We start from the raw sequence: 24,140 nt of genomic DNA, 5'->3' as shown, positions 1-24,140 counted from the left end.
TTTTGTGATGTAGCACCTTTTGCATTATTTATCACAACAACAAAGAATATTCTTTATGACCCCGACAATTAATTCGTGAGCCGTTGTTAGCAGCTTCTCTTTCTTATGAGCATGGCCTAAATAGCAACTTTACTTTTTTGAGGTTCTAAAGGGCTTTAAAACAGCACGTCCATGCTGCAGCTATAAAGTATGCGTACTGTTTATAAGTGAATTTTCTGCAGAAGAAAATAAGTACACCAGCAAGTAAAAAATGAACGATTCATTTTCTTCAAATTAACTCATGATTACTTTCTTGACTGGCTGCTACACATGGCAGAAATCTTCAGAACATAAAGTGCAAGCAAACACATTTGCATACTCAAGCTGCTTGCCCATCTGAAAAACCCTAATATCCAATGACATCCTTAGAAAGAACAAACAACCTAGGAGACCATGGAAACAGCTGACTGCAATTTGTGGGCATATCCTTAGCCTAAAGCCGCGGTTCCTCCACTTGTACAGCATATTGCCACACCACTGACCATCTTCTGGCGCCACCAAGTTGTCGACTCTGTTGGCACGTGGCTGAGCGTCGTCCTCGTCTCTCTCGAGCTTCGCCTGATTAAAAAGGGGCAGCTCGTTGTTCTCCTGCTTGCTACGTGTGTTGGTGACATTTGGTGGATTGTGCAGGATAAGATCCCATGTACATTGCTCCCGAAGACGTCAGTGATACTGCTCATCAACGCGTGGATGGGACACCCGTCCATAAATCCAGCCGTCGCCTCCGAAACCTACAACTTGAGTTCAAACCACTGTCCACCCCGCTATGAACCATGACATCCACGACGAGTAGCCAGACAAAAAGCCTTCCAGCAACGCCCCACCGTTCGTCCTTCTCGCACCGCGATCACCGCCATCATTTTATGGTGACCGGTTCGAGGATATTGAAGACTGGTTGGCCAGTTTTGACTGTGTGGCCGCATTTAACCAATGGAACGATGAGCGGAAGCTAATGAATGTGTACTTCGCTCTGCAAGACTCGGCCAAGACGTGGTTTGAGAACCACACGGCATCTATTGTCAACTGGACAGTCTTTCGCCGTGAGTTGCTTATAACATTCAGCTCGAGTGCGCACAAAGAAAACGCAGAGATTGCAATTCGTTCGAGGTCTCAACAGTCAAATGAGAGCGTGGCCATGTTTGTCGAGGACATGACGCGGCTTTTCAATCGGGCCGACCCTACCATGCACGAGGCAACGAAGGTACGGCACCTCATGCGCGGAGTGAAGGAGCAGCTGTTCGATGGCCTCATTCGCGACCCTTCAAGAACTGTCGCAGATTTCGCGAGAGAAGCTACCATCATGGAACGTTCACTACAGGAACAGAGTACCCAATACGGCTGTCAGGCAAGCATAGCAGCAACACCCTGTTGTGTATCCATGCCACTAGCCAGGGACGAGGCCTTGAGGGAGCTTGTGAGGAGCATTGCCCGCGAAGAGCTGCAAAATCTCCACTTGAATATTCCCTCTGCAAAGAATTATTCTACCGCAGACGTCATCAGTGATGAAATCTGGCGAGCGGTGCAGCCACCACAGCATTACAACCGGAGTCATGCATCATGACTTATAGCGATGTCCTACGTCGACCTGCCCCCGAGCCAGATCCATTCCGCCCCGTTGTCGGACCACCGCCTCGATACATGCGCCCCGTCGAGCAGCAACAAGATCTGCGCCCCCGTCCCGCTATCAGCAAGGCGCACTTGTGGCGCACGCCCAACAGACGGCCGCTCTGTTATCACTGCGGCGAACCTGGTGACATTCTTCGCAATTGCCTATACCGGAGGATAGGTTTGACAGGATTTCCACCAAACGCACCTCGACCCCGCTGTGGCGAAAGACCACAGGAGATTGAGGAGTACCTGGCTGCTAACGAGATGTAGTCAACGTCACCATAACGGCAGTCGCGATCGTCATCCCCGAGGCGTTTTGCTTCGCCCAGTCGGCACTTCTCCTCTGGGCAATTCAGAGGCATGTCCCCTCGCCGGGAAAGCTAAACATGGTGACCTCCGGGGGTGAGGCCGCCGCTACGTCTCAGATTAAACAGCCTCCACCCGATGATTTGACGTGACGGCCCAAGCTGCGACGACCCGATCCGATGAACTTACCGACGTGCTACGAACGCATTGCTTCCGGGGAAATTTATCTAACCGCTGACAGTTGTGATGTGACCACACTTGTGGATACCGGCGCCGATTTCTCCGTCATGAGCAGCTAGCTAGCCAAGGTACTCCGTAAGCTTCTGATGCCTTGGTCTGGGCCAATGATGTGTACCATCGGTGGTTATGTGATGACGCCTATTGGCATGTGCACTTGCCGCATAGAGATCTGCGGTTTTACTTTCACTGGTACATTTGCTGTATTGCAAGAGTGCTGCAAAGATCTGATTCTCGGCATGGATTTTCTTCAAGAGTACGGTGCTGTTATAAACCTTCGGGAGCAGCTCATGGTATCGTTTTCAACCAAGCGGGCCGTTGATGGCAACACGGACTTCCGAAAAATGATGTTGCGTGTCTGTGACGACCACATAACGATCCCTCCGTGTGCGATCAAGTTCGTCACAGTCGAATGTGATCACAGCACCGGCACGCGTGGCATTGCTGAAGCTAACATGTCACTGCTTCTAACTCGACAAGTTTGTGTAGCTCGGGGCCTTGTCGAACTTGTCCGTGGCCAAGCCGAAGTGCTAGTGACAAGCTTCACATGTGAACCCAAACATTTGATGGCGAACACGATGGTCGCTTATTTTGAAGAACTTGGAGAATCTAAAGGCCAGTACGCTTTATCCAACACGTCAGATCTCGATAGTGAGACGCCTACAGCCATTCAGACCGATGTGAACCCGCACCTCTTGCCGTGTTATCCAACCGTCGACGAGCCCCTGGTCTTCGCCTGTTGTCCTCGCCGCGAAGACGGATGAAAGCTTGAGGTTCTGCATGGATTACACACGCCTCAACAACGTCACGAAAAAGGATGTGTACCCCTGCCGCGCATAGAGTATTCCCTCGATCGCCTTCGCCATGCCACTTACTTTTTGTCACTTGACCTCCGCAGTGGATATTGGCAAACAGAAGTTAACGAGTGATACCGTGAGAAGACCGCTTTTATTACGCCGGACGGTTTGTATGAGTTTAAAGTACTCCCATTTGGCCTGTGTTTGGCCCCTGCCACATTTCTACGAATGACGGACACTGTACTCTCTCGTCTGAAGTGGCAGTCATGCCTCCTATATGTCGAAAATGTTGTGATTTTCTCGGACACGTTCGACGAGCCCCTGAAACGTTTGCGCGCTATCTTCGAAGCCATCCGATCTGCCGGTCTCTCTCTAAAACCCGAAAAATGCCAGTTTTCTTTTAATGAGCTGAAATTTCTCGGCCACATTGTCAGCACTCGAGGTACTAGCCCAGACCCAGAAAAGACGGCCACTGCCGCTTCATTCCCCAAACCAGCGGATAAACGAAGCTTGCGTCGATTTCTCGGCCTCTGCGCGTACTATCGTCGCTTTGTTAACAATTTCTTCAAGATTACTGAGCCTCTGACCCGCCTGACAAAAGACGCCGAGCCGTTCTTTTGACTCAAGTCCTGTCTCCAATGTACGCCTATACTTGGCCACTTCGACGAAGAGGCCGACGCAGAACTGCACACGGATGCCAGTAACGTTGGCCTCGGTGCGGTCCTTGTTCAGTGGCAGGACGGTGCATAACGCGTGATTGCTTACGCCTGTCGCACTTTGTCCCGTTAAGAAGTTAATTATTCAACTACGGAAAAGGAGTGCCTCGCTGTTGTGTGGGCAGTCATGAAATTTCGTCCCTACTTGTACGGTCGTCCGTTTCGTATCGTGAGCGACCATCACTCTCTGTGTTGGCTGGCAAGCCTGAAGAATCCATCGGGTCGGCTTGCTCGATGGAGCCTTCCGTTGCAAGAATTTGACGTTACTATCGCGCGCAAGTCCGGCAAGAAACACTCTGATGCTGACTGTCTGTCCCGCGCCCCTATTCCCTGCCACGCGGACGGCACCGACGACGATTCTGCTTTCCTCGGTGTTATCGCGACGTTCACCTTATCCCGAAAGCAGAGGGCTGACTGAACTTTTTCCCCTCATCGAATACCTCAAAGAAACCGTGTCATCTCCTCTCAGCTCTTCAGGCGCGGACTGTCGTCATTTTGCCTGCGCGATGGTGTGCTCTGCAAGAACTGCGGTCCAACAGAAACTGCTTATCTGCTTTATCTGCTTGTAGTACTCACAACGCTACATGACGAAGTTCTTAGTGCGTGCCACGATGCCCTCTCTTCCGGGCATCTCGGTTTTTCTCGCACATTGGCACAGATACACCGAAAGTACTACTGGCCCAGGCTAGCTGCCGTTGTGCACCGCTACGGCCGTACCTGCCGTGAGTGCCAGCGGCGGAAGACACCACCCATTAAACCAGCTCGGCTCCTGTAGCCTATCGATCCCTCGAAATTCCCATTTCAACAGGTCGGCAAGGCCTTACTGGGCCCATTTCCGAAGTCCTTCATGGGTAACAGGTATATAGCGGTTGCCACTGACTACCTCAGCCGCTACTGTGAGATCAAGCTATTCCCCTTGGCACAGCAGAGGAAGTTGCGCATGGTACACCAACTCCGTCATGGTGCGCTAACAGTCGTCTTAATTGACAGAGGAACCTCGTTTACGTCGGCACTCACGAGTGAGGTACACGAGTGAGGACTCAATGGACCCACCGCAAGACAACAGCCTATCATCATCAAACTAATGGACTGACTGAGCGGCTTAACAAGACAATTGCCGATATGATTTCGATATGATGTCAAGTAGTGGTGACAAAGTCGATGACACAAATGAAGGGTCGATGATTGCACTGAAGAAACTCTTTATTGGGCTGACTTGCGCCTGCAAAAGAACTAAGTAACTCGGCGGTGGCGATAGCAACAAACGTGCTCGTCGATCGTCGAGCAAAGAATGCCCGTCACAATCGTCAATGCTCAATTTAAAGAGGTATAGACACGTACATTTTCGTTATCGGGATTATTGCTTTATTCGATCCACCATGCTCCAAAACAAAGAGACTGTAGTTCAAAAAACCTCAGCACAGCTCAGTTAATTATCAGCCCATTTATCGAGACCAGTTTCGGTTTCAGTCTCTCCGAGTCTATCTTCTCTTTGGGCGAGACCCCTTACTGCCCTTCGACACTTTGCTTCCCGCCGCTGGCCCCGTCACAACCTATGCCCGCGATACCATCGCCCGAGCCGACGCTGCTCGCCAGATTGCTCGTCACAATCTCACCGTCTCTCAAGAAGCTCAAAAACGCCGCTACGACGCTCACCACCGCGATGTGCACTATCCTCCCGGATCTCTGGTGCTGCTCTGGCTTCCGTGCCGTCGTGTGGGATTGTGTCAGAAACTTTTGCCCCACTACACGGGTCCTTACCGTGTACTACGCCCAGTGACCGACGTGACCTATGAGATTGCACCGCTCCACCCAAAGTCACCGACTGCTACACCCACTTCCGAAATTGTACATGTCGCCCGCCTCAAGCCATATTACTCCCCCTCCACACCGCACGCCTAATACGCACCGGGACGGTGCCTTTTGCCGAGGGGGGTAGTGTTACCGGGAAACGCGGGACCAAAGTGTGCTCACTGACAAAGACGACGATCGAGGAACGCGGGCACGACGAAGCGTTGAAAAAAAGAACGATGCTGAGAGAGTAGATTCTGCACGGCTACCGAAGTCTTAGCGTCGAGTTCAGCCCATTGCAGTGCCGTCACATTACGTACATCCCCGTAACAGTATTAATGAGGGTGGCAGGCATCGTAATTAGGCTTAATAAGCAGTAATAAGTGTGACGATGTAGAATCGGCAATGCCAAAAGCAAAGACGCAGTATACTGTACTAATGGGCGACTTCAATGCCAAGATAGGGGAAAAGCAGGCAGGAGACCAGGCAGTATAGGTGACTATGGCATTGGTTCTAGGAATAGCAGGGGGGAGTTACTAGTTGAGTTTGAAAGAGCGCAATAACTTAAGAATCATGAATATCTTCTTCAGCAAACGAAAGAACCGAGGTAGACATAGAAAAGTCCTAACGGGTAGACTAAAAATGAAATTGAATTCATACTGTGTTCAACCCCCGTCATTATGCAAGATGTAGAGGTAATCGGGAAAGTGCAATGCACTGACCACAGGATGGTGAGGTCCCGAATTAGCCTAATCTGAAGAAGGAATGCAACAGATAAGTAAGGAAGAAATCCATCAACGAATTAGCGGTGAGGGGGAGGGCAGAAGAGTTCGGGATCTCACTACAGAATAGATATTCAGCTCTAACCGAGGATGGCGACATTACCTTAGAAGCAATGAACCATAATTTCAAAGATATCATTACTGACTGCGCTGTAGAAGTAGGCAGTAGGATAGTTAGAGAGGATACTGGTAAGCTGTCTAAGGAGACGAAAGATTTGATTAAGAAACGCCAGATAATGAAAGCTTCCAATCCAACAGACCGGATCGAATTGGCCGAGATATCAAAGCTAATCAATAAGCGCAAGGTGGCCGATATAAGGAAGTATAACATGGAGAAAATTGAGCATGCTGTAAAGAACGGAGGCAGCCTTAAAGCGGTAAAGAAAAAATTAGGCTTAGGCAAACATCAGGTGTATGCGCTGAGGGACAAGGCGGGCAATGTCATCACCAATATGGACAAGATAGACAAAGTAGCTGAGGAGTTCTGTACTGATCTCTACAGTAGCCAAAGTAGTCAGGACCGTAATGAGATTGGCGGTAGGGAGAAAGTCAAACATTCCACCAGTGACGAAGGATCAGGTTAAGAAAGCAATAGAAACTATGAAAAGAGGGGAAGCAGCTGGAGAGGATCAGATAACTATAGATTTGTTGAAAGATGGGGGGGATGCTAGAAAAACTGGCCACCCTGTATACGCAGTGCCTGGTGTCATGGACAGTACCGGAACCATGTAAGAACGCAAATATCCTGATTCATAAGAAAGGGGACGCTAAGGACCCTAAAAATTAGACATATCAGCTTACTGACTGTTACATATAAGGTATTTACTAACCTAATCGCTAATAGAATGACAACCCTAGACTGCAATCAAGCAAAGGATCAAGGAGGTTTTCGGAAACGGTACTCTACTATTGATCATATCCATACCATCAACGAGGTGATAGAAAAATGCTCGGAATATAACCAGCCCTTATACATAGCATTCATTTATTAAGAAAAAGCATTTCACGCAGCAGAAACCTCGGCGGTGATGCAGGCATTGCGAAATCAGGGGGTAGACAAGCGCTACATGAAAGGGCTGGAAGATATATAGTGGCTGCTCAGCAACCATAATTCTGCATAAAGAAAGTAACAAAATTACCATCAAGAAAGGTGTTAGGCAAGGAGACACGATCTCCCCAGTACTATTCACACCTTGCTTAGAGGAATTATTCAGAGACTTGCAATGGGAGCAGTTCGGGATAAGGGTAGATAGAGAATACCTCAGTAATCTGCGATTTGCTGATGACATTGCCTTGCTAGGCAACTCGGGGGCGGAACTGCAAATAATGATTGATGGCCTAGACACGAAAAGTAGAAAGGTAGGCTTAAAAATCAATATGCAGAAGACTAAGGTAATGCTCAACAGCCTCGGGAAGTAACAGCAGTTAACGTTAGGTAGCGAAGCACTGGAAGTAGCGAATGTCTACTTAGGACAGGTAGTAACCGCAGATCTGGACCATGAAAAGGAAATAACAAGAAGAATAAGATTGGGATGGAGTGCATTTGGCAAGCACTCGCAGATTATGACTAGGAGCTTACCGGTATCCCTCAAGAGGAGAGTATGCAACAGTTCCATCTTACCTGTACTCACCTATCGGGCTGAAAGGTGGAGGCTAAGCAAGAGGGTTCTACTTAAGTTGAGGACAACCCAGAGGGCTATGGAACGAAAAATGGTAGGGGTAACATTAAGAGACAGGAAGCGTGCAGAGTTGGTCAGAGAAATAACTCAAGTTACTGACATTCTAGTGGAAATTAAGAAGAAAGAAATGGGCATGGGCAGGACATGTAGTGTGAAGAGAGGATAACCGATGGTCGCTTAGGGTAACAAACTGGATTCCAAGGGAAGGAAAGCATAGCCGGGGGCGGCAGAAAGTTAGGTGGGCGGATGAGGTTAAGAAGTTCGCAGGGGTCAAGTGGATGCAGCTAGCACAGAACCAGGTTAATTGGAGAAATATAGGAGAGGCCTTCATCCTGCAGTGGGCATAGTTAGGCTGATGATGATAATGATGATGATTCCATTGGCGTGGAAATTAGCTGAAATATCAGAAGTGCGGTTCATGATATACGCAGATGATGTCATGATTTTGTCTGCTCATAAACAACTTGAGAGACAGAAGCTACATCTGCAAGAGGCTTTACATACCATAGATGAATACGTCTAAGATGCAGGTCTGGAATTGTCACCTCAGAGTCCAGCTACATTCATGTTACAAACAAGAATGGAAGAAAACAATTGGCAACGCAATGAGTCACCCTAAAGACTGAAAATCTGGCATTGCAAGAGGTTGATGAGTTCAGAGTTCTTGGTCTAGAAATTCACAAATCCGGCAAAGAAACACAATGGCTCCATAAGATGAAAAAAGTAGCTGCGACTTCCTTAAACTTGATCAAACGCATTTTGTCCAGGAAAGGAGGAGCTCGAGCGGACATGGCAAGACGTCTTGTACAATTGGTGTTACAGCCGAGGATACTATATCAGGCACAATTGCAAAGACTCACGAGGTGGCAATAGGCGGAATTGAAAATAAATAGAAATGCAATGCGCACAACCACGTCTTTTCCAAAATTTACCCCTATCCCTATTCTCCAAGCATTTGTACAGCTGAATATGTTGGCAGAATTATTTGAACTATGAGAGGAAACAAGGAATATGAAGCGAAAATATGTTATGCCCATAGCATCCTTGTATGATGAAGTGGCAGTGCAAACACCAACAATGGCGGACCTCCCTCAATCTTCGGTCCAGTCACACAACTGCGTCACACTTTCATAACGCTGAAAGGCACGGAATGTCCGCTGCTCAGTGGAATGGCAAGTCTCATCACTACGCGCTGACCAAAAAAATGAGAAGGAGGGCACCTTTAGTGAGGCCAGGTGCTTTAAAAGGGGAATTAAGAGTGAGTGTACTTAAGAGTGCTAACGTAGTGCATTTTGTGGTTCGTTCCTTCTTTCTCTGAAAAAGGCGAAGTCTTTGTTAAAATGAGAAATGCAACAGAAAGCATTAAAAAGAAAATGAGCCCGGAGACGCCCACCGCCTTCCTGCTCCAAAACCCGTTTCGCGCTCAATATTTCCTGTTTGTATGGCATCACTGCATGTTGGTAATTTTGCAGTCTGAATATAGAAGTCAGCTAGCACCTTTTGGGGGAAACGAGAGGACAAAAGTTAAATGTTGAGAATGCAAAGTAAAAGGCTTTCACCTATGCATATATGGCATATGAAGGGCTCTGCTTGGGACCTAACTAGTACAATGTATGGTCTCATACTGGGGAATCACCTGTCTTAAGCCGCTTGCCCAGTGAATTTCCTCGCTACTTACACGTGCTAGTGTTGCTGCGTTTTTCGGAAATATGTGCTTTTGAAGTGATCTTTTGCTGAATTGTCAATCGTGGGGCACGATCGTTGCGTCCAAGTGTGCAAGTGCTAAAAAAAGAAACAAAAAGCCACATCACTCGCATCGCGGCTAGGTGCAGAGCAAACTTGACTTTGAAGCAAACCATGAGGACTGAACAGGTAGAAAGGAAGTTGCGATTCGGTAACTAAAACAAGAGAGGGAGGGGGTGAGCCGTGCCTCTGCACCGGGTGCGGGTGACCCTAGCGACACCACTGGGTAAAAGAGTGGGCTAGCTAGCAGCATACTTTGGCACATATGGCTGCCTCTGAAAGGGGCATGCACTTGCTATCAGGATTGTATGGTAAAATTGTGTCCATTCTAGGGAATGGCTGATGCCCATAAAGAAGGAAGAGAAAAGTAAATGCCGGAGAACTGCAAGTAGCTGCTGGCAACTATCGGGCATATAGTTACTTTGTAAAGATGGTTGTCTCAGAAAGCTAAAGGTGATATTTGCTGCAGCGTTTAGCGAGGTGGAAATGGCACTGATAATGGATGCAAGCCACTTTCCGCTGCTCCACAGGTATATCAGCTATGGTAAGAGTCGAAGTGAGGATCTGCTGCTAAGGGACATACCACAGCTTTGGGAAACCAAAATGTGGGCCTCACAGTAGGTGTATAGGCTGGCCATAAAATACTAGAACTGCGGCGTAGGGCACAAGAGCAATGAAAGAAACTAGGTGAGGAGCATGAGCTCCATGATATTATTCTTGAATGGCCCACTGCAACACCAGCACCAGGTGAGAGGCTGTCATTACACAGGGACACCCTAATAGCTGGCATGCAACTTTGTCCCTAATAGACTGCTTGATCTGGCTATGTGAGGCATGGAAAAAACTTCAACATAAGCATTCCCGTGTCATTATTTCAATTCACTGCAACGTGCCTGCTAGCTTCCTAGAACGACAATAAACAATATATCAGTAATTATACTGTAACTTTTCATGCACAGAGTGCCCTAAACCTACTTTTGACATCTGGGCTATCATTTGGTCATTTAAACTGAAGCATTACAAGAAAATAAAATTAACTTACAGGTTGTTTAGCAATAATAGAAGCGTATCATGTGGTGCACCACGTACACTATCAAGATGCTATGCATCATTACAGAAAAGAAAACATATGCAACTAAAGTTAGGTGTCTGCATTCCTTTTAACTGAAGCCGACACTATCATCGTCTGCAAAGAAGGTTCACTCAGATGGGCTAGGCATTGGGCGGTCATGTAGTTCATAACGTGACCTGCACGCTTCCACGAGATCTGATATGTTGATGACCTCATAAGCACTTGTGAGGGGAGGTGGCGGGAACAGCAGCCTGGCAGCCTGGCTGTTTGAGTCCATTTCTTCCTGCACAGCACAGAGGATGCGACCCACATACGCTGCAAGAGTACATAAAGACACAAATGTTTTGAGCAAGCAGAATAAAATGGAAGCATAAACCAATTAGTCAGTCTTACAGTTAATTCCTTAATTGGCTTTGTGTCGCACAATGAATTATCAATTAATGATCACGGCCCCTCCAGATATTGTGCGCACTAGCCAACTAGGCTAGAGTTGAAAAGCATCACAGCCTCCTGGGTCATTTTTACCTCAGCATCGAAATGACAGCCAAAACCTGCTTGCAAAAAACGCTTACATCCCGCATAATGACCTGTGAGGGAGAAAAGGTGTGCATTCCTTTGTTGGCGAGCATGGATATAGAGAACAATGCTATTTGATAGTTACTGAAGTTAACCTAGTTAAACTTGCACAATAAGTTACTAGCATGTTAAGTTTCGGGTTGTGTTGAGGCTATGTACAGACCATGAGTGATGCCACTGAGGAAGGCTCCAGATTATTCTTCAGTCACAGAAAAATAATTAATCTGGTGCATTTTATGCGCACTGAACTGATGTTGCACAGCGGAGAGGCATTTTAATTTCTTTTATTTTAAAGTGAAGCTGTCTTCAACGCGATTTAATCCTTCAGTATCAGGCCCCAGTAGACAAAACAGTTGTACTATCTTTGCCAATTTTTCAACCTTCTGCTAGTGCACAATAATGTGTACAATGAAAGGAAGTGTAATATGTAATACTTTTATAAAACAGTTATCTTATTCAAGCATGGCAAACTGAGGAGAAATACTCTCCAAACCATAAGTAGGGGCTTCCTTGATGGGGCACACGGTGACCTCCCCTTTCCTCGCTGCCATCGCCGCTCTCCACTTTTTGTCACCGAGTGACTGTTGCCAGCATTCTCATTATAATGTAGAGCCGACAGAGCAGTCCTATAAAGTGTCATATAATGCACCGTTGTCTAAATTCCAAGCGGACACAGGGCAACAGCATATAATTACAAATGAAATGGTAACATTGAGAGGAAAAGGAACAAAAGGAAGAAAATATAAGCAAAAACATGCATATTTTTCATCCTATTCTTTTCACCAAGCTACTTGTTTTATTGTTATTGCTGTGGCATGAAAATTGTCACCAACTAAGTTTTAGGCACAAGCCTCTTAGAACCATGACACTGCTAAGGCCATTTTGGCAAGATTGCTTGATGGAGCCACAACACCCACACCTGAAAACATGCACAATGAAAACTGCATTAAAGCAACTCACGCAGACCGTAAAGTGCAGGATATAAATCAGGATGCACTGTAAACAGAGGCATCCGATTCACAGTAAAATTCGATTTTTTAGGGCTTTCTAGAGGTTTGTTTAGCTGGCTCAATCGGAATTCCGCGGCCTGCTCGTGGAACTGTAGCAGCACTCTGTACAAAATGGAAGCACCAGATGCCACCTAATGTGTTGGGGACCTCTTGAATAACATGAGGGAGGGGGGGGGGGGGCTCATGTTATTCAAGAGGTCCCCAACACATTCATGGCTAAGAACTGCATTACACTATCTCCATCAATATGTCCCTAACCGAACCTAATAATACTAAACACTTGCCTGAAAATTAAAGTGATGTATAAGGAAGCTGAACTTGCAGCATATACCAACCATGAGTGTTACAGGTGACAAAGACAAGATGCAGAAAGAAAAAAAAACATGTTTCAAAAAGGAAACTAATGGTTTAAACACTAAGATATCTATTGGTTAGAGGACAGCCTCCTTCATTTCACTGCAATAAATACTTTTCCCTTTAAGAGAGCCAACAGTTATTTTTGCCCAAATTTTTCAGAGTGCTTACTGCATTAAGGGGACATATGTGGCCCACTTTCTTAGCACTGCTAATTGGTGTGGCAGGTTTGAAATAGTGCAGAGAGCATTCTTTTGCTATAAATCATGAGGCCACCAGTTGGAACTGTAATAATTACAAATAATTCATGTTAGCCAAGGCTTGAAAGGCAGCTGGACCTTGATTGAGCAGACCCACCTTGCTTGCATTCCATGATATGAAAAGGCATAAGCCTTTGGTGCAAACCGGTTGATGACTGCATGAAACGATTCCACACCAAATGTTTGCTGGTGGGGTGACAACTGCCGAATGTCATTCAGGAGACGCTTGAAGTTCAAGAGGCGGCAAAGTTTGTTGAATGCATCTGAGTCTGAAACAATATATGCAATAAGAACAAAAGAGATCTGAGTACCAAGAAACTGCAAGGAAGCTTGCATTACCACAAAAACAAGCTAAATGTCTGTTTTCATATCTGAGTGGTGTGCCTCTGCAAAGGTTCATTTATGACTGTAAAGGGTACACTTTCGCTCAGATAAAATACAAGAAATGCTCAATGCATATTAAGACTTCAATACCATGACATGTAATAATGTTTGAAATTAGTCTATATTTCAAGGTTCTTTTCTCTCGGCCTTGTTAAACTTCCTGAATGTTAGATCTATAACTAACAAATTCAGAGATTAGTGATTGAATCTTTCGTGAACCATGAACCATTCCAACACAACTAGGCATCTATTTAATTAACAAGCAATTTAGCTGCTCAATATCATTCTAAATTCAATGAAGATGTTAATACTTGGAAAGAGCACCTGGATGAAACCACTTTCGTGGTTGCAGTTGGCCATGCTGGCACCTGGTCCATGTGTCATGCAGGACACCGTGGCCACGGTGCTTATTCTGCACATGTTTCAACAGACTCAGCCACACATGGACAGCCAGGTCTCCACTGCCAGCACCAGCACTCGCCGCAAAATAAAGGTGATTGATTATAGACTTGGTCCACAGCCCAATCAGTTCACAATCTGCGGAATTTGAGGTGGCAAGAAGCTTTTTCCTCAGCCCTGGAAAGAGAACATGGGTATCACTGAAAGTGACGAAGCATGTTGTCTTTGTGTTAAGTGCACTCTTCTGCAACTGACCTTTGCTCACGTGCCATGTATCAAAGAGATGAGTCGTCTTCGCCCGGTTGGTCCGAAGGTACTTTCGTTCCTGAGGATGACGATCTGTAACTATTTCATTGATTGTAATGTCATGGCTATTCAAAGAGGCCAAGGCCCCCTTTAGGCCCTCCAACTCCATGTTGCCACTGCAAGTGACTTCAGTAGACTGTAAGAAATTGTATATTTAAATAATGAGCTAGACTTCTGGAAAGAAAACTGTAGTCAAGACTAGTACAAAATGATTCCTGTTCCAATAAACATACTGCTGTGGCAACTAGCCCACCAGAAAACAAATATTTCGGCAAACAGTTTGTGTCAGACAATTTTTTATTATCTGCTTTGAAAGCCACCATGAAAAAACGAACGTTTAGTCGTGAAGCAAGGTATGCTGCTCATTTTTTTAACACTGACTTTTCCTTCCATACTACTAGCCTGATTCCAGACGTTACTAGAAACATAGGCCATAAACATACTAGCATGTATATGCCATACTTACACCATATTCCCTAAAATAATAAATGAAAATACACATTGTGGTTTTTCAATCATACTGCTGGCTGTTCTTTCTCATACTTTCATCAATTCTTTCTATGATTACTTTACTTCAAACAGCAAATTCAAATTAATCAGAAAGCATGAGTGGCAGTTACCTCCCTTAGTGTGGATCTCATAATGAGCCTCTCATTTCTCTACATTTATTTGCTTATGTGCCTGCTAGGCTGAACAAACACCATTAAAGGTGATGAGTTATCTTAACATGTAAGAAAAATGAAGGGTATGACTAATGGTTAGGTACTTAGGAGAGTTTGCTCTCACCTGCACAAGCTGGACATCAATGATTTTATTGTCAGATGTTTCGAGCAGAGAGTATGTTCCATATTTGGCACTATAGCCTGGGGAGTCCGCTCGGCCGTCCCCAGCAGGTTTTGCCCCATTGCTTCTCACTTTCAGTGCGTCGAGCAATGCCTCCCTCTCCTCTTGCCACACCTTGGGTAACAAAACAACACCATATGCTTTGTGACATGCTTGTAATAGAAATGATATTTTTTTGTTCCTGACTTTTATTTGGTCAGAAATACATGTTTTCTGAACAATGCATGCAAAATTTCAAAACAGGTTCAGGTCACAAAATCTACACATCTTCTGCACCGCTGGAAATAAGAGGCGGCTCTGTATGCGGTCATACGTTCGCCTGCTAAAGCAAGCCACTCCAGCATGGCTGAACAAATGGAGGGCCTGAGTAGGAATGCACCTTGCAAACAGAATTGCTGCGCCAATCGCAACATTTTCGCACGGAAAGTTCTTTTGCCTTGGCTGGCTGAACCAAGTACAGCGGTGACCCTCATCACATGTTGTTGTGATGACGGCCATTGAGCTAGACACCTGAAAATTAAAAAAAAAGCTTGCAATAATGAACCAGTGCAAACCTGTGGCTCCTTCAAATGCACACGCTATGACTAGCACTGCTCTCATTTCAAAATTATTATTAAAATGAGGCTTGATAACAGGAAGTGGAAGGAAACAATTTCGGAGACATTTAGATCAATGTAATCTTCCTGTGACAAGGGCACAGTTAGTGCCACTTTGAATGAATAACATTGACATTTAGTGTTATTCCTGCAGTTTCACATAGTGAATTTTAGGGCTAGTAGTTGCAGAGTGCCCTCACATCGTGGTGAGTTTGGCAATCTCACTTCATTTGGTCGGGCTAAAGAAGGAAATAAATAAGTAATAAATAAGCAAATACGTAATAAGTAAATACGTAAGTAATAAGTAAGTAAGTCTCAACATCAGCCCACCCCTATATGGTTATAATATACATTTTTGAAATCGCAATGTCTTTAAATTTTTCGTCTGAGTTCTTGACTGCGTATTTCAATGGCCATCTCTTTTAAGTCAACACCAAAAAAAAAGTGCCCACGTCTTTACAGCTGCTCTCACTGCCAGTTCTTTTGAGCACAATGTTAGCTACAGCAGCAGCAATGGCAAAATCATTCACTTGTAGTTACTAATCAGTCAAGCATAGCATGCTTAGATAAAAACAAACTGACGAAAATGAAACAATCACGTGAAACAACCCCTGGGTTCACCTGCTGCACAAAGAGTCACTCAAAAAGATACCTCTTTGCTTGAAAGAGCAAGAGGAGTCTTGCTGACACACTTATTGTCCGTTGAAATAAAATATGATTCAACCATCTCTCTCGTCATCATTGTGGCGATACAAAATCCTAACCTGGTCAAACATAGGAGTGCACTTCTCCTTCTTCATTGTTTCACATGATTGGCAATGTGAGACCTGAAATGTTTTGTCCTTGCCGCTTTCCAAGTTGTTCTGGTGTTCCAGTAGTCTCTTGTTAATACATCGTCCTGTTTGTCCTATATAACAGGCTCCACAAGACTACTGGAATACCGGAACAACTTGGAAAGTGGCAAGGACAAAACATTTCTGGTCTCACATTGCCAATCATGTGAAACAATGAAGGAGAAGAAGTGCACTTCTAAGTTTGACCAGGTTAGGAGTTTGTATCGCCACAAAGAAAAGATGACGAGAGAAATAGTTGAATCATATTTGGACAATAAGTGTGTCAGCATGACTTCTCTTGCTTTTTATAGTAAGGAGGTGTCTTTTTTGAGTGACTTTTTGTGCAGCAGGTGAACCCAGGGGTTGTTTCACGTGATTGTTTCGTTTTCGTCATGTGTGTTTTTATCTGGGCTTTGGAGTAAAGGCTTAGGCATAGTTGTGAGTCATAGCATGCTTGCCACTCAATCCTAAGCTTAAGCAGCCTCAGCACAGTTGAGCTTGGGCCATCATGCAACATAATGCTGCTGAAACAGTTGCATTCCTCTGTTGGGCCCCAAAGAGTATACCCCATGGTCTGCTAAATTTTTCTTACTATTGCGTACTCGTCTGGCTATTTTCTTGCTTGTTTGTATGCTCTTTGTGGTAAACATGTTATCACCTGTCTAAATAAGCTCTGAAAACTAGTTTGGAATTATTGTATTTGTCACAAAATTGCATATTGTCACGTAGTGGTGACGAGGTCGACGACACAATTGAAGGGTCGATGATTGCACTAAAGAAACTGTTTATTTGGGCTGACTTGCGCCCGCAAAAGAACTAAGCAACTCGGCGGCGGCGATAGAAACAAACGTGCTCGTCGATCGTCGAACAAAGAATACCCGTCACACTCGGCAACGCTCAATTTAAAGGCTGCACAGAACAATCTAGATAACGTCGCAAGCAGCTACCAGCACGGGCTGGAACATTGTGGAAAGACACCCGAAAGGCCGGAACCTTCGAGACAGATCTCGGTGCATCTTGTGCTACAACAAAACTGATAAAGGTGTGACTCGCGGCATCGAGCATTAACAAACAAAGATTACGGAACTGATACGCGGTCCAGAATCAGAGTGATAAGACTGTATGCCGGCGGCTGTTAAAAAAACAACAAATACTGTTTTGAAGGTTTCGCGGCATTACTCCCCCCTTAAAAAAAACATCGCCTCGATGTTCCAAAACAAAGCAACTTAAACATAACCACTGCAAATTTTAAACACCACACATTCTTTAACGCGCGTAATATGGCTTCAGTCGTACAACACGTACAATTTCTGGGCGTGCGCGTCGCCGTTGTGATGCTGACATTCCGTCGGGAATGACTTCATAGTCCAGTGGGCCGATGCGGCGAATGATTTTGTATGGCCCAAAGTATCGACGCAACAACTTTTCACTTAATCCGCGACGGCGAACAGGTGTCCAAACCCACACTTGGTCTCCTGGATTGTACTCTGCGTGGTGTCGTCGTAACTTGTATCGTCGGCTGTCGGTGCGCTGTTGGTCTTTAATACGCAGCCGTGCGAGTCGTCGGGCTTCCTCTGCACGCTGCAGGTAGGCGGTGACGTCGAGGTTGTCCTCGTTGGTTACGTGCGGTAGCATTGCGTCGAGCGTCGTCGTGGGCTCCCTACCGTACACAAGCTTGAACGGAGTCGCTCTGGTCGTCTCCTGGACTGCCGTGTTATACGCGAAGATCACGTACGGCAAGATGGCGTCCCAGGTCTTGTGTTCAGCGTCGACGTACATAGCGATCATGTCAGCGATCGTTTAGTTCAGGCGCTCCGTAAGGCCATTGGTCTGGGGATGGTACGCAGTTGTTCGTCGATGGCTTGTGTGACTATTCCAGGATGGCTTGCGTCAACTCTGCCGTAAACGCCGTTCCCCTGTCCGTGATGAGCACTTCTGGGACGCCGTGTCGCAAGAGAATTTGTTCGACAAAAAATTTGGCGACTTCTGCCGCGGTACCATTTGGTAGTGCTCTTGCTTCGGCGTAACGGGTAAGGTAGTCAGTGGCCACGATGATCCACTTGTTACCCATAGACGAAGATGGAAAGGGGCCGAGGAGATCCATCCCAATTTGTTGAAAGGGCAGGATTTGGGGCGGAATCGGGTTTAGTAGTCCTGCTGGTTTGATCGGCGGCGTCTTGCGTCGTTGGCACTCACGACACGTCTTCACGTAGTGGGCAACTTCGGCAGGCAGTAGCGGCCAGTAATACTTCTCCTGGATTCGACGCAACGTGCGCGCAAATCCGAGCTGGCCTGCTGTGGACTCATCGTGCAACGCCTGCAGAATTTCTTGCCGAAGGGTTTTAGGCACTACGAGAAGCTGCGCGGTCTTGTTGGGTGCGAAGTTCTTCACGAGGAGGCCATTGTTTAACGTGAAGGATGATAAATGTCGCCTAAACACACCAGGAGGGAAAGCGGTCATTCCTTCCAAGTAATCGGCTAGCGCTTTCAGCTCAGGGTCTGATCGCTGTTGTTCTGCGAAACTGCTGGCGCTTACCGGTCCCAAAAAGGCGTCATCGTCACCGTCCTTCGGGGTAGAATCGACGGGAACGCGGGATAAGCAGTCTGCGTCGGAATGCTTCCGGCCCGACTTATAGACTACAGTCATGTCAAATTCTTGAAGTCGTAGGCTCCATCTGGCAAGGCGGCCGGAAGGATCCTTCAAATTAGCCAGCCAGCAGAGCGCGTGATGGTCGCTTACCACCTTGAATGGTCGGCCGTATAGGTATGGACGAAACTTAGAAGTAGCCCAGATGATCGCAAGGCACTCCTTCTCGGTCGTCGAGTAATTGACTTCGGCTTTTGTGAGAGACCTGCTAGCATAGACGATTACTTTTTCCTGTCTGGCAGTCTTCTGGACGAGAATGGCTCCTAGGCCTACACTGCTCGCGTCGGTGTGAATTTCGGTCTCGGCGTTTTCATCAAAGTGGCCAAGTACAGGAGGGCATTGCAGGCGGCGCTTAAGTTCGTCGAAGGCTTCTCCTTGCGGCGCTTCCCATTTAAAAGGTACGTCAGCCTTTGTAAGCTGCGTCAACGGTTCGGCGATCCGCGAAAAGTTTCTGACAAATCGTCGTTAATAAGCGCACAGCCCAAGGAATCGGCGCACAGCTTTCTTGTCGGCAGGTGGTGGGAATTGTGCGATTGCAGCTGTTTTCTCCGTGTCTGGCCGTCCTTGCTAACGATGTGACCTAGGAATCGGAGTTCTTCGTAGGCGAAGTGACACTTCTCTGCTTTTAGCGTTAGCCCCGATGACTTGATGGCTTCCAGCATTGTCTGTAGTCGTTTTAGGTGGTCTTCAAAGTTTGACGAGAAGACAACAACGTCGTCCAAATATACCAAACAAATTTGCCACTTCAAGCCTGCTAGGACTGTGTCCATTACTCGTTGAAACGTGGCTGGTGCGGAGCAGAGGCCAAATGGCATCACCTTAAATTCATAAAGGCCGTCCGGTGTAATGAATGCGGTCTTCTCGCGATCTCTTTCGTCAAGCTCAATTTGCCAATATCCGCTCTTCAGGTCCATCGATGAGAAGTACCTTGCATTGCAGAGCCGGTCGAGAGTGTCGTCGATGCGGGGAAGCGGGTAGACATCCTTCTTCGTTATGCTATTCAAGCGGCGGTAATCAACGCAGAAGCGAAGTTAGCTGTCTTTCTTCTTGACCAAAACGACTGGTGCTGCCCAGGGGCTGTTCGATGGCTGGATTACGTCATCACGGAGCATTTCCTCAACTTGATCGCGAATGGCCTGGCGTTCTCGCGGTGATACATGATAAGGGCTTTGGCGCAGAGGCTGGGCGTGTTCGTCCGTTATTATGCGATGCTTGGCCAGTGGTGTTTGTCGTACCTTCGATGACGATGAGAAGCACTCCCCGTAGCTTCGAAGCAGACTGAGGATCTGGTCTTTCCCGTTGTGGGTCAATGCCGGGTTGATGTCAAATGTGGGCTGACGGAATAGGTCCGGTGCGTCTTCCAGCGTTTGGTCGTGGAGGGTGAATACATCTTTGAGGTCCGCTAATTCGTCGAGAAAGGCGATCGTCGTGCCCTTGTTGAGATGCCGCTATTCTTCGGTGAAGTTTGTTACCAGAACCTGAGCTTGACCTCTCCGGAATATCGTGATGCCTCTTGCGATGCCGACACCTCGTTCTAAGAGCAATTGGATATTTCCTTCGACGATGCCTTCAGCGGTTTCGATGTTGGCGCTACCTACGCAGACTGCGATACTTGATCGGGGCGGGACGTTTAATTCTTCGTCGAGGATGTTTAGAGGGATGTGTTGCATCGACGTCGTCGTAGCAGGAATGGCTTTGTCTGCAGAGAGCTTGATGAGCTTGGATCACAGGTCGATGATAGCCCTATGTTCATTTAGGAAATACATGCCTAAAATCACGTCGCGGGAGCACTGCTGCAAGACCACAAAGCTGGTGGGGTAAGTACGCCCATTTACGGTTATTCTTGCAGTGCATCGTCCCGATGGAGTAATCAGGTTGCCACCTGCTGTGCGAATCAGTGGGCCATCCCAAGCGGTGGTAACTTTTCTTAGCTGAGAGGCTAACGGTCCACTAATGACTGAATAGTCAGCTCCGGTGTCTACTATGGCAGTGACTCTGCAACCGTCGACATGAACTTCAATATCACTTGTTCGCGTCCTCGCATTGCACGTGGGCCTTGGCGTTCGATATCGGCTCCGTCGTTTCTTCAGGTCATGGCCGGGGCATACTGTTGTTACTTCGCTGGGCGGCGGTTTCGGCTTGCACTCTGGTCGTATTGTTGTCAATGTCTTCGTGTGGAGCGGCGATGAAATGGCTGCGCCGTCGTTAGTGGTCGCCGGCGGCGGAGGATCTTCGTCTTTTCGCCGTTGAGCAACCTCACCTCCAAAGATTACAGCCTTTAGTTTCTCCTACGGGGGCTAGGAGACCGTCCTTGCATGTAACCGCAGCCCGGTGAAGCAAATCGGGCATTGTACGGCGATGGGAAGCGTGACAGATGCCTTGGCGACGAGTGCTCTCCGCTGCGCAAGAAGTCGATGATTTCCTGTGGTCGCTCTCCAGGACAGGGTCGTAGGGCGTCGACAGCGAAACCACGGAGGGCGATCCGCCTGTTGTTAGATGTCCTCCAGGCGTCGCATTTCTTGGGGCTTGGAGATCGTTGGTACACTTGGCGGGCGGGGGCCAAGGGGCGGCTTTCGGGGGCAGGAAGGTAGTGACGAGGGCTTGGGAGGTCGCGTCGGTGTGCAGGACGACGTAATGCAGCAGCATGGTTAATCGTTGCTGATTCATGCACTGAAGCCGTCGGAGTCTTCGCTTAAGGAACGCGCAGTGCCTGCTGGACTTCTTGACGTCGTACGTCAAGAAGACGCCACCTGGGGTTGTTGCGATGGTGGCAGCAATCGGCGGAGCTCCTCTCGTACAATCTCCCGGATGAAGTCCCGAAGATTCTCTTCGCTTGCAGATGCGCTGAGGTAGTGGCTTGAGTAGTCCGGTTGAAGTGGTTGTTCGTAGTGGCGCATCCGGGTGTTCAACGTCTTCTCGATGGTAAAAGCTTCCGTTTCAAATTCCGCCACGGTTTTTGGCAGATTTCGAACAAGACCTACAAAAAGCGATTCTTTAATGCCTCGCATTAAAAATTTGACTCTCTCACCTTCGGTCATGTAAGGGTCGGCGCGGCGAAAGAGGCGCTTCATCTCCTTAACGTACGCCAGGACTGGCTCGTTAGGGAGTTGGTCTTGACTGAAGGAGGTCCTGGACTCTTTCCTTTCTGGCGAGGCTTGAAAAGGTACTTAAAACCACTTCCTTGAAAGTCTCCCAATCCTTCATAGTTGCATGATTTTCGAACCAAACTCGGGCATGTCCTTGAAGAACAAAGTAGACTTGCCTGAGTTTCTCTATCGTCTGTTTGAAGTGGCGACCACTCCTTGTACGTCCTTTCTCGCTGATGTTCGCTGCCAAACTTTCCACTTTCCACATGCCACCCATAAGCACTCCTTGAAGTAACGAGCCTGTCGCCGAAGTTCAGAGCGCAGGATGGTGCGCATCCTCTTGGAATGCCCCGCAGACGGCTGTAGCGGCCCATAGAGGAGCTGAAGATCCATGGGGCAAAGCCCTCTCTTGAAATGCCAGGAAAGCACTCGTGCTCTGCATACGCACACCGCATAGAGTGCTGCGATACACGCTGGATTAGTAAGGTTGAAGTTTAACCACGGAAAAGAGCCCTGTGCAAAAGAAATACATTGAAGTAGGATGGACAGTTGGGCGAGTTGGTATAATTGCAGAGTGGGTGGAACTGCGCGAAAAGACGAAACACACAAGACACACAATAGACGAGCGCTGACTCGAAACTAATTTGTTTATTAGGAAGAAAGCGGATTCTTATACAAAAAAAAAAATATGTCACATGATGTTACAAAGAACGAAACCTTTGACCAGGCAAATTCAAGAGATATTTTTTTCCTTCATCAGCCACGTGGAAAACCCTATCAAGCAAGACCAAACATACAAGCCCCCCTCCCCCCCCCCCCCCCCCGTGTAAGTGTGGATTGCGGAAGTGTAAAGGAGCAGGCCGTATTGTTACTGAACCAGTGCAATCTTGATTCGTCGGCGCCGGCGGTTCAGAAGACAAAAGGCGATCAGTTGGAATTATATTTCTCCGCAAACTCATAAGGCTAACATTCCTTTTAGAGCCATCATATCGGAAGCTGGAACTTGGCAGTACTCAGTGTCTAGTTATCAGCAGAAGCATCTTTCAACATTGGTTGTGGAGGACCCTTTCTTGGTTGAAAAAACGGACAATGTGATAGATTTCCTGAAGCATAGTAATCCTGGTTTGTGTTCAGGTTTCAGCATTGATATAGAAGACTTATATTACTCTTTGCCTCACAAGGGAATTACGAATGCGGTTAAAAAATGTATCACCAGCAGAATGATGAAGTACGTTTCACGGGTCATTGCGTAGTTTTTATTAATTGTTTACTGGAGCTGTTGTCCTTTTATTTGAAATCAACATACGTAGGTTGGCGAGGCAATCTTTATGTACAGAAAAAGGGCATTTGTATTGGATCGAAGGTAGCGCCTGTGTTGAGCAATATTTTTTTGGGTGAAGTTGATAGACAAATTAGTAAACATGTCAATGGTTTGGTGATACATATCTTCCGATATGTTGACGATTTTTTAGTGCTAATGGAAAAAGACAACTTCAACAGGAGAATGGTGGACGTCTTAAAGCTGTTTCGAGAGTGTGCTAAAGGTTTGGCTTTCACTTTTGAAGTGCCGTCGAACGACACCCTCCAGTTTCTGAGCATAAAACTCATTTTCAAACGCGACCACTTCTGTTTCATGTACTCCCCGAGGTTCCAAAAGCAGGTGTTAAGCTATTCTTCTGGACACTCAAAAATTGTAAAAAATGGAATTGGTAGTAGTTGCATTTGCTCAAGCTTGCTGAGCTCATGTCATCATTGCATTCGTGATGGTGTATTGCTACAGGTTCGTAGGCTAAAAGCTGCAGGACTCCCGAATTTGGTTATTTCGGCAACATGTGAAAAGCTTTTGCGGATGGTTAGGAAGGATTTTCCGGTTAGAATAAGGGAGAGCGCCCAGAAGAAAAAACTAGCGGTGATTGCCTGCATGCATAACATTGCACATAACCTAAAAAATGTAGCTGGGCGATTCGACGTTAATGTTGTTTTTTCGGCGCTGCATAAGTTTGGCGGGCTCTGCTGCGCTATCAGGAACCGCCAGGAAAAGCTAAAGAAGAGTAACCCGTTTTAATGCCAGGTTTC

General features: G+C 46.8%; 1 protein-coding gene across 1 annotated transcript; it reads right to left on the bottom strand.

Moving 5' to 3' along the window:
• Nucleotides 1-10,381: 10,381 nt before the first annotated feature.
• On the bottom strand, nucleotides 10,382-15,400 carry LOC146172189 (uncharacterized). Its single transcript, XM_084585994.1, has 8 exons — nucleotides 15,174-15,400; nucleotides 14,846-15,020; nucleotides 14,009-14,195; nucleotides 13,679-13,930; nucleotides 13,068-13,239; nucleotides 11,840-11,972; nucleotides 10,953-11,053; nucleotides 10,382-10,427 (listed from the first exon to the last, which is right to left on the bottom strand). The coding sequence occupies exons 1-8, from the start codon at nucleotides 15,398-15,400 to the stop codon at nucleotides 10,382-10,384; spliced, it is 1,293 nt and encodes a 430-aa protein (XP_084442120.1).
• Between the last annotated feature and the right edge of the window lie 8,740 nt (nucleotides 15,401-24,140).

The sequence above is a fragment of the Amblyomma maculatum genome, unplaced genomic scaffold (assembly GCF_055883805.1).
Source record: "Amblyomma maculatum isolate TAMU_Amacu unplaced genomic scaffold, ASM5588380v1 scaffold_13, whole genome shotgun sequence".
Classification (NCBI taxonomy): domain Eukaryota; kingdom Metazoa; phylum Arthropoda; class Arachnida; order Ixodida; family Ixodidae; genus Amblyomma; species Amblyomma maculatum.
Note: the sequence above shows the minus strand (reverse complement) of the source record. Positions and strands in the feature narration are given on the sequence as shown.

What these genes read in the sequence shown, in the direction of transcription:
- LOC146172189 (XM_084585994.1), bottom strand. Translation starts at nt 15,400, where the DNA reads ATGGCCGTCATCACAACAACATGTGATGAGGGTCACCGCTGTACTTGG. An exon ending in CTCTTATTTCCAGCGGTGCA is followed by an intron (nt 15,021 to 15,173) that starts GAAGATGTGTAG and finishes TGTTTTGTTACC; the next exon opens with CAAGGTGTGGCAAGAGGAGA. An exon ending in TACATGGCACGTGAGCAAAG is followed by an intron (nt 13,931 to 14,008) that starts GTCAGTTGCAGA and finishes TTCTCTTTCCAG; the next exon opens with GGCTGAGGAAAAAGCTTCTT.